General features: G+C 38.0%; 1 protein-coding gene across 10 annotated transcripts in view; it reads left to right on the top strand.

Annotated features, from left to right (window-relative positions):
- The window catches only part of Cnot2 (CCR4-NOT transcription complex subunit 2), a 94,119-nt gene that overhangs the window by 21,717 nt on the left and 58,102 nt on the right, over nt 1–14,300 (top strand). For 5 of the 10 annotated variants that reach the window (XM_029482813.2, XM_085843181.1, XM_021174169.3 and 2 more), the window contains exon 2: nt 10,548–10,620. In XM_029482813.2, coding sequence (XP_029338673.1) covers nt 10,548–10,620 — 73 coding nt within the window. Of the gene's footprint in view, nt 1–10,477; nt 10,621–14,300 lie in introns of those variants that run through there. The other 5 variants (XM_029482814.2, XM_021174170.3, XM_029482808.2 and 2 more) reach the window with 2 other exon arrangements.

Here is a 14,300-nt window from a genome sequence, read left to right as displayed (position 1 = left end):
TCAGTTGGAGAGGTACTTAAGGACCTGAATTTGATCCCTAAAACCCATAGTGTTTTGTTTTGTTTTGTTTTGTCTAAAGCCAGGTGCAGTGATGCAGGCTTGTAAACTCAGTGCTGGAGACAAGTGCATTTCTGGGGCTGCTAGTTGGTCAGCCAGCCTAGCCTGCCTCTTGAGTTTTAAGCTAGTTAGATTGTGTTCCTCCTAAACAGGAAGTATTCTTCTCTTTCTGGCTCAAAGATGATATAGTCTGGATTTTGAGCCAGAAATCTCTTGATTCTATTTTACCTGGCGGCCACTAATTAGTTATATATTATTTAAATTTTTAGATTTTTAAAGTTTATTTTTTATTTATGAGTACACTGCAGCTGTTTTCAGACACACACCAGAAGAGGGCATCAGATCCCATTACAGATGGTTGTGAGCCACCATGTGGTTGCTGGGATTGAGCTCAGGACTTCTGGCAGAGCAGTCTCTTAATCGCTGAGCCATTGAAACAAGATGTTTCATTGTGTTCTGAGAGTTACCCCCCCGAGTTGTCTTATTGTAAAGATTTTAATCCTTTTGTTTCTTGAATGGGTCTTGTGTAAAACATGCGGACTCTTCATATGTGCAAGATAAATATGCTTCTGAAAGTTCTATTACATTAGAATATTGGTTTAAAAATAATGATTGTATATTCAGTGGTGTTTTACCACGAAGTCTAATGAAACGTTGTAATGTTTATGCTAATACTGGTGTTAAGTGATAGTCTGAGATTTGAAGCAACTGAACTGATTGGATATATCTGAGTTTCAGTGGTGAAAAAAAATGACAGCTGAAGACAGCTGTTAGCACTGTGGGCTTGCTAGCTGTGTTTCAGTTAAGTAAATACCACATTTCCCTTAGTGCCTTAGGAAAATAAAGGTGTAAGTTCTCCTTTGCCCCTTAGTAAGTCAGTTACTGACAAGGAAGCTAGGATTACTCTTGGACTATATTGGTTATTTCTTCTTCTTCCTTTTTTTTTTTTTTTTTTTTTTTTTTTGGTTTTTCGAGACATGTATAGCCCTGGCTGTCCTGGAACTCACTTTGTAGAACAGGCTGGTCTCGAACTCAGAAATCCGCCTGCCTCTGCCTCCCCAAGTGCTGGGAATCAAGGCATGCGCCACCACGCCCGGCTTTGGTTATTTATTCTTAAATGATATGGGAAATAGAAGAAAGGAACAACAATAGCATTCGCAAGGTCAACGAGATTGAGGAGCCAGCAGGAAGATCTGTATGGCCTGGCAGCTGTTACGATAAGGAGGGAAAAAGTGGAGTCTGCTATTTAAACCTTTAAGGTATTCATCTTTAAGTGAATTAAAATTGGAAAACTTGAAAGGTGATTCATAGAAAATCTAGTCTTCTCAGAAAGCCTGGTCCTATGTCAGAATATCAAGGGCAGTAAAAAGACTTTTCAAGATTAAAAAAAAATATTTTCAGTAACCAATTTTTAAAAGTAGCTTTCTGATTGCTGTTCTTACTCTTGCCATACAAAATGTTAGTATTGCATTCCTTTTAAGGAAAATATTGTTTGGTGCAGTTGCAGTCAGTAAAGTATTCAGTGTAATTTGTGGTTCATTAATTCAGCAAAGTATGTATGTAATGTGTGATGTTTTTGGTTCTTGAAATAAGAGGGACAAGCACAATAGACAGTCTCTGTACGGGACTTAGATAGATACTAAGGCTGTGCAGACAAAACAACTACACACAACTCAGACATTGGATGGTCGGGGCAGGCCTTGGTGAAGACGGACAACTAAGGAGAAAGGTCAGTGCTAGGAAGGTGCTTGGCATTGAAAAGCTGAGCTGAGATCATTGGGACAGCAGCAGCTGCAGAGACCCCGAGTTAAGACTGCCGTGGAGGAGAGTGCGGCAAGGAGGACCTCCTCTCCCTCCTCCCCTCCCTCCTCCCCTCCCCCTCTCTCCCTCCTCCTCCTTCCTGTCTTCTCTTTTCCTGATTTTCTTCTTCCACATGTCATTATCTCTGCCTACACTCTTTGTTCTCTCACTTGTCACTTCTTTTGGTTTAATAGACCTCTGTCTACACTGTTCTTTGATCCCTGAGCTGCCCATGTTTGAGGGATCCCAGCCTCAACTGCCTGACATTTCTGCTTATTTATTGCCTCCTCTCTCTTCACTATCAAAACCAGTTTACATCTCTTCTCCTGCTTCAACCTCTGACCTCTCCTTTCATATCTGTGCTTTCAGCTGATGGCTTTGTTTTGTATTTTAGCAGAAAAGGGAGTAAGCAGAGATTTGCAGTATATTTCCAATAATGTCTACTTACTTAAATTTACTCCTGCTTAGCTTCCTTGTAGCAATATACCCTGTGTCTAAGTCTCATCTCTAAGACATTCCACCCACATTTCAAAAAAATCATCTGGATTCTATCCTGCCATCAGTTCTTTCTATGGTTATTTTACTGTTGCTGGGATAAAACGCCATGGCCAAGGGATAAGAGTCCATTGGTTGTGTCAGGGAGGCATGGCAGAAAGTAGCAGGTGTGGGGGCTAGAGCAGGATGCTCAGAGCTCACATCCTGTATTATAAGCACAGAGCAGAGAGTGAGCTGGAAATGAAATGAGTCTTTAAACTCACAAAGCCCTGCTGCAGGCGCATATTTCCTCTAACAAGGCCACACCTTTGATCTTTCCACAAACAATGCCACTAAGTGGGAACCAATGATCAGATTTATGAGCCTGTGGGGGACATTTCCATTCATGGTACCACATCCACTCTATCAGACTTTGTGTCTTACAAACTCCACTTTAGCTATTCTTTCAGCCATTCCTTATTTCTTTTGCTCCTTGTATTACCTGTGTAAAAGATGTCTGTTTTTATCTCTAGTTTCTCTGTTCCTACTCCTTGTGACCCTGCTCTGTAGCACCGATTCAGCTCCATTGTCCAACCAGCTATGAAGTGACCATCAGATGTCTTCTGTGCAGTTAAATATGTAGGTTAATACTGAAGTTGCTTATTTTTAATGAAGAACTTTTGAAACCGTTGCTTTTCTCCAACCTGGTTACCCAGTTTTAAGAATAACTACACAACTGTCTTTCTTTAGTGTTGCTGGAACCAGAGCACATGGTTTCTGTCCTCATCTACCATGAGGAAGTGAGGCACACCCAGGGTGTGCAGGTTGTTTAAGCTTAAAGCAGCTTTAAATAGTAGGGAGGCTACAGAGGGGCTTCTCCCTAGCCTCACATTCCAGTGCATTAATCTGCAAGCAACGAGGTTCAGAAAGGGTTGGCATTTTGTCATTTAAGTTTGGTAGGACATCTTTGTTGTGTTTCATTTTATTTGAGTCACAGTTTGAGTATTTTGAAATGCTGAGCCTGTTATATACATAAATCTGAATATTAATTGACCAAAATTTCTTAAAATATTTGTGATAGAACTATATAGTTAAATTAAAAGGGTATCAGGAAAGCTACCACTGCAGAGATACAAACACTAAAGTTATGAAACATTAAATTATGATAACCAGACAATAATTTGATTTAAAGGGAACATTGTTGGTTAATTCTGGCTTTTCTTTGTCAGTAAAAGCAACCTTTCATTTTACATATTAATAATTGGCCTTAGAAATCTGAATTACTAGATATTTAGAAAACATTTTCAGTGTGGCAGTTTTGCTAGACTTGATATGCTGCAACTAAAATTCAGCTTTTCTTTTTGTCTGATGATGTTTTTGTATGTACTACTTAGTCATCAATTTGGATTTTGAAAATATTTATCTGTATAGGCTATAAATTAGTTGTGACAACAAGGAAACTTAACTTTTTGAGAAAGAGTTCTTGATGAATACCCCATGTAACTGTATATGGTTCATTTCAACTGTCAACTTGATGAAATGTAGACTCACCTTGGAGGTGGACCTCTGAGTTTGTGAAGTACCATGTGGGTAGTGGGAATCGGACTGGAGTCCTCTGAGAGCTGCCAAAGCTCTTAACCACGGAGCTATTTCTCCAGCCTTCTCTGAGCACGCTCATGTTTTAATTATGTTAATTGAAGTGAACCCACACACTGGTGGTACCTTCCCCTGGAAAGGGATATCTGCTGTTGATTTTTGGATATAATGTGACCAGCTCTCTCAAGCCTTAGTCATGGTGACTTCTTTGCAAAGATGAACTATAACCTAGAATTGTGAGCCAAATAGCCCTTTCTCCTTTAAATTGCTTTTTGTCAGGTTCTTAACATAGCAACCAGGCGATGTCTATTTTTGATGTTAAGGTGTGTTTCTTGAATGCAGCAGAGGGATGAATCACGTTTTCTATCTGTTTTGGTTTGTCTGCGCCGTATTATTGGAGAATTGAGAGCATCAGTGCTGAGAGATATCTGAGCAGTGCTTTGGTGCTGGTGTGTTCATGAAGTGTGAGCTTCCCTCTTTTGTCTGGGGTTATTTATTCTGTTCTTTCTTGGGTATGGTTAAGCTTTCAGTAGTAAATTTCCTTGTAGCACCTTTGTAAGGCCAGATATGTAGATAGTGCTTAAATTTGGTTTTATCATGGAATGTCTTATTTTCTTCATCTATTGTAATTAAAAGTTTTGCTGGGTAGAGTGTTCTGGACTGGCGGCATCTGTGGTCTTTTAGAGTTTGTAGACCATCTGTCCAGGCCCTACTGGATTTTAGAGTCTCCATTGAGATGTCAGATGTTAATTCTAATAGGTCTGCCTTTTTATATTTTACTTGGTCTTTTTTTCTTGTAGCTTTTACTATTTCTTTGTTTAGGTTTTTTTTGTTTTGTTTTGTTTGTTTGTTTGTTCTTTTGTTTTCCCCAGGAATTTCTTTTCTGGTCCAGTATATTTTTGTGTTCCGTTGCTTATACTTCGATATGTAGCTCCTTTAGGTTAGGGGAATTTTCTTCTATGAGTTTTCTGAAAGCATTTTCTCTGTTTTTGATCTGGGTTTCTTCTTCCTGTATTCCTACTGTTTTTGATTTGGTCTTTTCGTCATGTCCCATATATCCTGGACATTTTGTGTCTTCTCAGTTCTTAAGCTGATTTAGTTATTTCCTTCCTCTGTTTCTGCTTTTTTTTTTTTTTTTAAGGGATTTATTCTTTTCCTCTGTCAGGACCTCTGTCATATTCACAGAGGCTCTTCTAAGGTACTTGTCTTGTACTTCAGCTGTGTTTCAGTACTCAGGACCTGCTGTGGTAGGGTTGCTGGGCTCTGGTGGAGACCTACTGTCCTGGCTGTTACTGATTGTGCTTACTGACTGTGCTTTTAGGATGGCATCTAGGCATCGAGGGTTGGCAAAACTGTGGTTCTAAGTGCTAATATCTGGACTTTGTTAGTTGGGTGCTTTGTTCTTTGGTTTCTGTTTCTCGCACTCTCTGGTTCTTGGGAGAATGTGTAGACCGTGTTTCCAGATATTTTTATGGGATCCTGCTAGGTGTGGCCACTAGGGGGTTCCAGGTAAAATGTTTCTAGGTGTAGGTAGCTGACACTTAGGAATGGGAAACAACTAGGAGGTGGAGAGGAAGGTTGAGGGGGTGGGTTCACAGGAGGGAGGAAAGCAGGGTGTTCCATCATGATCTGCTTAGTCCCTTGGGAATGAGCACAGAGAATAAGGAGAGGCCACAGCAGAAGGTCTGCTACAGAGCTGGGATTAGAATGGGGATTGGATGTGGAGAATGGAGTGAGCAGTGAATCATGTTTTCTGTTTTGGTTTGTCTGTGTCATTTTATTGGAGAATTGAGAGCATCAGTGCTGAGAAATATCTGCAGTTAGCCTGTCTGCTTAGAGCCTGCAGGTTCCCAGGCAGTAACTATTGGAGTTTGGGGCTGGGATACAGCCATGAGTAGGACGAAGGAAGTTTGGAGATTTGTGAGCCACTGGAGATGGGCTTGGGATGGGGGTTGGGGGTGTAGGACTCTAGTAGGGAGGATGCAGAGGTGGTTTTCTGTAGAGCTAGGGAAGAGATTGGAGGAGATTCTACCTGTTTGCCTGGTTAGCGTGGCCTGTGGCTTCTCAAGGAGTTTCAGTCTGAATTCATTCTCATATAACGATGCATTGAAGATTTGTCCATGTTGCCTAAATTAGTAGTTCCTTTTTATTGTTGAATAGCATTTTATCATTGAAATAATCATTTTAGCCATTTACTAAGAATAATACCTTTATTAATAAGAGCATTCATGTACTGGTTTTGATGTGAGCATAAAGTTCAATCTGATAAATCACTAGGAGATAAAATTATGTAGTTATAGTAAGCCATTGTTTAGCTTTTCATTGCTAAAACTGTCTTCTAAATTGACTACTTTCGTTTTTAAAAGGTGTCTTAGTTGAATTTTAGAGCTCTCCGATGGTAATTCTTTTCTTTCTGTTCTTAAAATGCTGCTAGAAGTCAATGGGTGCCAGTCTTCGAGGTGTCTGTCTTACTCTGGTCCTGGGCTTTGCTCCACTTTATGTCAGGAGGTTTTTGTCATAGTATCAGACGGACCTTGCATTGACATGTTTATTTGAAAACCTAGATTATATTTAGTGATGCCTGCTTTAACATCCTTGCATAGTAATTCCACCATTTGTCTAATTGCTACCTTTATTTTCACTTGTTCTATTTCAGCTTCTTATGAGTTAGAGGTTTTGGTAAGTGCTGTATACTTGCTGTTGGTTCTTTTATGCTAGTCTGTTAGTTTGGTCATGTACTGTCGTACTGCTTGAGGATGCAGATGTGCTACTTAGAATCAGGCTAATCTTGTTTGAGTTAGGTGTCTCCAGAGTGTTTTTCTAAGCTTACTTGATTTGATGGTTGAGACTCTCCTTCTTGATGTTCTGAACTTGAAACCTTAGGAGCCTCGAGGATTGCTTCCACTGTTGATGGTTTCAGAAGACTTTCCTCTAGACTGAGGCTTTTCCATCTGTCGATACAAATCACCACTCGGCTTAAATCTATTACATTCCCATTAAAGGCATTCTCTGTTCGGATCCTTGGGTTCTTTACTGCTGAAGCCTTGGTCTATATTTACCCTGCAGATTCTAGTTGCCTGTCTCCTCTGTCTAACTTGGAACTTGTGTAGCCTCTTAAGAACCTTGAACTCTGATTGGCATCCACTCTGCCCTTCCTACAATGATCTGGGAGCACTGACAGAGCTTACTTCATTGATTCTGTTCTCTTCATATCCTGAAATAACTGGTGCTTACACGTCAAAGTGGCTGTTTCATATATTTTGTCTGGTTTAAAGTAGATGAATAGAGCCAGCCTTTTTGGTTTTGTTTTCTTTCATGGAAGATAATCTCTGCTTAATAGAAAATTTCCCTGTAGTTTGGCAAACACATGCTTTTATGACTTTAAGCTATTTGTAGGGCTTTGTGGGAAAACAGTCTACACACCTGCTTTAGGAGCAGTGGCATCTGGCTCCTGGTTGTCCCTTTTCACACAGTCTTAGGTACATATGTGTAATGTGGATTGCAGATTATTTCTTTCCCCATGTCAGTTATCACCACAGCACATTAATCAGTATAACATAGGATGAAGATGGTGGTGACAAATGTTCCTTTTTCATACTTGCTAAGAATTTATTAAAGTATTACTTAGCACATACATTTTTTTTTTAAGATTTATTTATTTATTATATGTAAGTACACTGTAGCTGTCTTCAGACACACCAGAAGAGGGCGTCAGATCTCATTATGGGTGGTTGTGAGCCACCATGTGGTTGCTGGGATTTGAACTCTGGACCTTCGGAAGAGCAGTCGGGTGCTCTTACCCACTGAGCCATCTCACCAGCCCTAGCACATACATTTTTATCATAATTGTCCTTTTTTGTATAAGTAAGATGTGCTGTTTAAGTTACCTTGTTTAATTTTAGATTTTAAACACATCTTTTGAATAAAATTTGCACAGTATGAAAGTGTACTACTATATGGGATTTTACCCAAACAAAATCTTTTTGTTGGTTTTTTTTTTTGTTTTGTTTTGATTTTTTTTTTTTTTTTTTTTTTTTTTTTGCTTTTTCGAGACAGGGTTTCTCTGTGTAGCCTTGGCTGTCCTGGAACTCACCCTGTAGACCAGGCTGGCCTCGAACTCATAAATCCACCTGCCTCTGCCTCCCAAGTGCTGGGCTTAAAGGCGTGCGCCACCACGCCCCCGGCTTAAACAAAATATTTTTAAGGAGAAAAGCATTCTTACTCTATAACTAGTGACTCAACTTTTAGATTATTGTCCACTGGATTCAGTTGGCATTAAAGTAAGATAGATCCTATCTTAAAACTTTTTTAATACTATTGTACACTAACATTACAAACAAGAGTACTGGTTAGGAGCTATATAATGAAAAAAAGTTGAGATAGCCAAGCCAAATGTGTGTTACACTATTGTTATGGGGCATCCAGTTCACTTCATAATTTTGTCTTTAGAATACCCTAATTTCTGACTCAAGAATGTAGGTCTATGGTAGAGTGGTTGCTCAGCATTTGCAAGGCTGTGTTCACTGTTAAGCACAGCATAAATTAAATAATAAACACAAACAGTTTAAATGATGACTATATATATATATTTATTTATTTATTAATGGTTATTATATGGAGTCTTTTTAAATACTTTGTCAGTAATGTTAGTGACCAAGCCATCTCAGCCAGTCAACAGGTTCTCCAGGGCAGGAACGAGGATTAAAAAGAGATGACAATTAGACAACACTGTAGCATGACCCCAGCCAGTTCTGAGGCTGAGGCAGGTTTACTTTTTTCTAGTCTGCCTGAAGCCTACTTCTTTATTCTATCCCCAAATCAGATTCCTGCCTGAGCTTACTTCCCTGTCCTGGCCCAATGTCAGATTCCTACCAAAGGGCCCAAAAGCTCTCCACATGTTAGTTTTTCATTTAAAAATTATTCTCTTAGTGGATTGTGTCAATGTATATATATTTGTAATCCTTCGTATTTGTCCTTTTTAGTAACACTGTTGTGAGATTTCTGTTGTTGCTTTTAAATTGCTGGCCTTACTTATTACCAGTACGTAACTGCTTTTGCAGAGGACTTGGGTTTCCTTACTGGTGCCCCTCTCACATGGCTCACATCACCTGTAACTCCAGCCCTAGGGGACCTGGTGTTCTGTTCCCATGATCACAAACCTGTTCACGTACATACGTGCTTATACATAATTTTAAAATACATAAAAATGTAGAGAGTCTGTATATGGGGTTAATGTATGTATTTAGTGTGTGGGTGTGGAAGGTGTATTTAGGAGCCACATGGAGTTTCCGCAGTTAGAGTTGCTGTCACTGAACCTGCAGGTCATTGATTGGGCTGTGCTGCTTGCCAGGTCAGTGAGCTTCAGGGATCTGCTTGTCTGCCCCTCTTCCACCCAAGGCTCCTTCCTACATGGGTTCTAGGGATGGAAACAGGTCCTAAGTCTTGCAGGGTAGGCTCCGTATCTACTAAGCCATCTCCATAGTCCTTACCTAACCAATGAATTATAAAGTAGATGTTTTTAGTATCTCATCCTAATGTACATTTCATATGATAGTAAGTATTTTTTTAAAAATTTGAATGTAGAATTATAATGGATAGCAACATTATTTAGTAGCTATATATACTACTATTCAAGGTAAATGTTTTATACTATTAAGGCTATTTGTACTGAAATGTGTCTTATACATTCTTTGTAGAACTACCTTTAAATCTTTGAACTTTTTGAATTTTAATTTATAGTTTTGAAACAGCATGATAATTCTTATCTCAGTTTCATTTTTTTAACCTGACATGTACAGTGCATATTTATTTTGTACGTATTTACCCAGGTTAAGAAATGAACATCATTAAAAATCCCACCCCCCCACCCCCCCGCCGTGAATCCTATTGTAATGTGCATGAAATTGGGTGCTAAGAAAAGGTACTTGTTCTTTGTGCAGTTAGGCAGATAGAACACTGAACTGGGTTTTTAATCTAATAATTGTTTTTAAAATACCATGTATTTCCATCCTATAGCGTGGAAATAATCTTTGTGAGCAACATGAATCAATACATATATAGCTTACATTCCTAGCATCAATACATATATAGCTTACATTCCTAGCATCTGAGTATAGGCAGTGGGGTGGGCCATCTAGTTAAATGACTGAATTTGAATTAATTGGTCATTTGGAGAATAACCAGAGAATATTTAAGTCACACAAAAAAGCTTGGGGTAAGAGGGGGTGGGTTGTTGTTGTTGTTGTTTTCTTGTTATTTTTGTTTTTGTTCACCTATGTTTCTTCCTGTCGTGTAATGTCTGGTATTGTGACAAAGTAGTGGAAGAAGGTGTGAACGAACAGTTTTCATATCTGATAATCTCTACCTCAGAGCCCAGTGCTAGTGGCCTGCTCTCAATACCTAGGGGGAGAATGGGACAGAGTCTAAGACAGTTAGCTGCTTTTTAGATTTGTTCTCATTGTATTTTGTGTGCTATGTTGAATATTTTTGTTAATGTTATATATATTTACATGTTAGTAATTTTGATGGCTTTTGGATAATTCCACTCTAGAGGGAGAACTGGTGGGCGGTCCTTCCTGTGACACGACCCTTGAGTGACAGTTCTATTTGATTGCCTCCAGTACTGTGAGGAAAGGACACGACTCTATGGTGAGGACTGATGGACATACATTATCTGAGAAAAGAAACTACCAGGTAAGATTTTTTTCCCTCCTTTTTCTCCATTTGTCATAAGTGCATTGAGCTGTTTTAAAGTAATATAAAATTGTGACTAATAATAAATACAGTCTCCTGAAAATTTGTGGTATAAGTTTAAATATTACATAATGGAATTGACAGCTTGAAATAATTGTGAATGTTTTACAAAATGACACGTTTATAATGTATATTTTTAGCACCAGAACAATTTTCTGACATATATGCCAAAATTTTGGATTATCTGGTATATGATTTTTGGCTGGATTCAAAGGCAGTAGTTCATAAAGTGTTTTACACACATTCCTGATGAAGGCGATGTAGATTGGGTTATAGTTTCTTTAATAGAGTAATAGAGAAATGCACATAGCATTGTATAGGCTATAGAAGAAATATAAATGGAATCTAGGAATATATGACCCAGATCCTGTTTTGTCACTAATATGCTGTCCTTACAACATCAGATTCTTGTTTCACTCCTTACTTAACACTTCTTAACACTATCCATTCTTAATCATGTAGGGATGCTCAAAAGGTAATGGAACTGTAACATTCCTATTTCTTCCTAAGCTTTCAAAAGAAGGTGAACTTTAAAGGTAGTGTTATTAAAGTGATTTTTTAAAAACAGAACAGGTAGTGTTTGAAGTTAGGTTCTAAATGGAAACTTACTTCATTTCATTGGATAGTGAATCCAGTATGACATTGTGAAGTAATAGTGAATACTGAGTAAGTTCATACAGGAATACGCCGTTAGGCTTCCTGGGCAGGCGTGGTTCCATCCCGTTGCCCCCTCTCACCTCAGGCGTTGGTCCTTTGAGACTAAGACAGCTAATGTGACACACCAGCTACTTACAGGCTCATTTGGTGGAGTGCACTGAGGCTTGAGCAGTGGAGAGAACTGAAAATGAGTTTATGCTGTGTCAGCCAAGAGCCTTTGGTTATAAGACTTGGGTTCTGTCTTGTAGTACCCAGTAGAAGATGCTTCTATATCTAACCTTCCTAGAGCTTTTGTCTAACTTGATTGATGAAGTTTCTGGCCAGATCTTTATTATTTTAGTAAGCCAGAGTAAGCTGCGATTATGCTGGATCAGTTCTCCCTCTAACGCGTCTCTGATTTGTACTCAGAGACTGGACTAACCTGCTAATGACTAATTGTGCTTGCTATATAGCTCTTCCTACCTCAGAACCACTTCCAGCAGCTTGTACTTGTAAGACTTTAATTTGATTGGTTACACTTTTTGGGGTTTTACATCTTTGTTAGGTTTTGCTCAGTCACCACAAGAATATTGTAATTATGGGTTGTGTGGCATTTTAGTGCTCACAAACATATTTGCAGACTGTGAGTATAGAGCTTTTGTTTGATTTACATGTTAGCTAATTTGTGTCATGGAACAATATTCATATACACTTCTAGAATTTATACTTATGAAAGGAATAAAGCAGTTATATTTTGCCAAAAAAGACTTTCTTATTTCTGCTTATACTACTAGAAATGTGCTTTATTCTAGTCTCAATATGCAAATAATAAAAGTTTTTGAGCTTGCATGAAGATACTTTCTTGATTAGACTTTTGCTGGATGAAATAATTTTCCACTTGCCCTTTACTGTTACATAGTGGTGTCCAGTGTATATTGAAACGTCTTTGGAAATAGATCTGGATCATAAAATTATTTCATTTTGAAAACTCCTGAACATGACATATGCATGGAAGACTGGTTTCGTATGTAGCATGAACATGAACTTATTGAGAGTGTATGGCATAGTCACATAGTGTAGAGTCACCGAAGTAAAAACTGGATGTTTTAGGAGCTCTTAGGAGCTTGTATATTCTAAAGTGAAAGTAATTTGGAGTTTATAAGTTTTTATTTTATAAGAATTTCATTCTTTTCATTGTTAAAGTAGACTTCTTTGTGTCTATGTAACTTCATTTATTTGAGAGCTTTTGGTTTTGTTTCTTTAAGCATCTTGAAAATTGACTAATATTTGAGATTAACAAAAAATATTTCTCCAAATTTCATTTTCATATAGACCTTATAGACTTTCAGTTACACAGGAGTTGAAATACTTATTTTTGTAGTAGTATTAATTTCGTATGTTTTGTCTGTCAGTAAGCCTAGTTTGGCATTTGAATATAGCAGATGAAGTTTGTTTACATAAATAAATTAGTTTAGGAAGACAGTCCTTTATGAAAGGGTCGTCAAGCTTTTTATAAGAAAGTGGACATTACGTCAGTTTTAAATTTTTCTATATTCTTCCTATAATTTACATTAATTTTGCCACAGCTATGCACATACATAAATTTAAATCATCTTATTACCACTGTAATTCATCAATGGCTTTCTCTAATACTCAAGCTCTAAACATGGCACCTGCTTGACTTCTTGGTTGTGTTCTTCCACATGATTTTTATGCGTTTTTATGCCCTCAATACCTCTTCTCTAACTGCCTTTGCTGGGTTTGACTATTTAGTAAATAAAAGCTGCTTTAGCGCTCCATGTGCCTTGTACCCCAAGCTTTTAATAATTTGGATCTCATGCCTCAGTAATTTGATTTCCATTTTTCCAGAAGCTTCCTGTAATGGACTCAGGACTTTCAAGTCCTATATGCGTGTAGTTAGTGTTGCCCTTAGCACAGAAAAGCCATCTGTTTTCTTCTATTTCCTGAACACTGTTCGTTCCATAGATAGGAGCTATAAATGACTACTTAAACTCAGTTAAGTTAAATAATACTACATTTTTAGTTTGCTGACCATGCAAGCCACATTTTAAATGCTTAGTGTAGACTGCTAGTGGCTCCTTTACTGACAACTGCAGGACAGTGCATCTGTGTGGACATAGTCAGCTTGTGGAAGACTGCAGCCATGTTTGCTTATTTTTGCACCACCAGTATCTAATGAGGTACCTGCTTTATGGGGAGATGTTCAGTGAAATTTGTTTGAATAAAATTACAGTGAAAACCTGAGAGGAAGAAACAGGGAAATGTGCTGGCAGTCTCCTAGTGAGATTCCCAAGGTTTTTAGACCGGATGCAAACTTCCTTTCATTTAGCTTGTAGCTTTTAGCAATAAATTAATTTTTTTCCTCATAAAAATGTTGATGGAATACACTAAGTCCACTATGAATGTTGACCATCCTAACCTTTCTCTTCAGTGCTTTGCTTTGTAATTAATGAGTAAGAGTGCAAGTGTGGGTTGTGGGTTTTTTTTTGTGTGTGTGTTTTGTTTTGTTTTTTAACAAATATGTATTTTCAGCTTGTTATATTTATGGAGATATTGCCATATCTCATTTCTTGTTTTATTTTTCAGAAGTAATCATTAATTTGAGTTTGGCATTTCACTCCTTCTTATGTGTAATTTTTACTATGTAGTAGGTTTTGATATTTACAGGCACATCTTTCTTTATAGGAGTGTTTTGATAAGTTATCCCTTACATTCCACTGTTTTGAATAGGAAAAACAAGCTTTTAGCCCACTTAACCTTCAGACACTTTGTCAAGGTAAACACTTAACTCTTGATAGTCTAATATTAAAGTACAAGTTAATCTACTTAGTAACCATGTAAGTAGTCAGGAAGGAGAGTTTCTACTTGGTAAGTTCTAAGCATTATTGTACACAGACTAACACTTTATACTGCAGGGAAATGTAAGTGTAAGTCATGGAAGCACCCAGTTTCATTTTTATCTA

This window comes from Mus caroli, unplaced genomic scaffold, assembly GCF_978045245.1.
Source record: "Mus caroli unplaced genomic scaffold, Mus_caroli_1 scaffold_9, whole genome shotgun sequence".
In the NCBI taxonomy this organism is placed as follows: Eukaryota; Metazoa; Chordata; class Mammalia; order Rodentia; family Muridae; genus Mus; species Mus caroli.
Note: the sequence above shows the minus strand (reverse complement) of the source record. Positions and strands in the feature narration are given on the sequence as shown.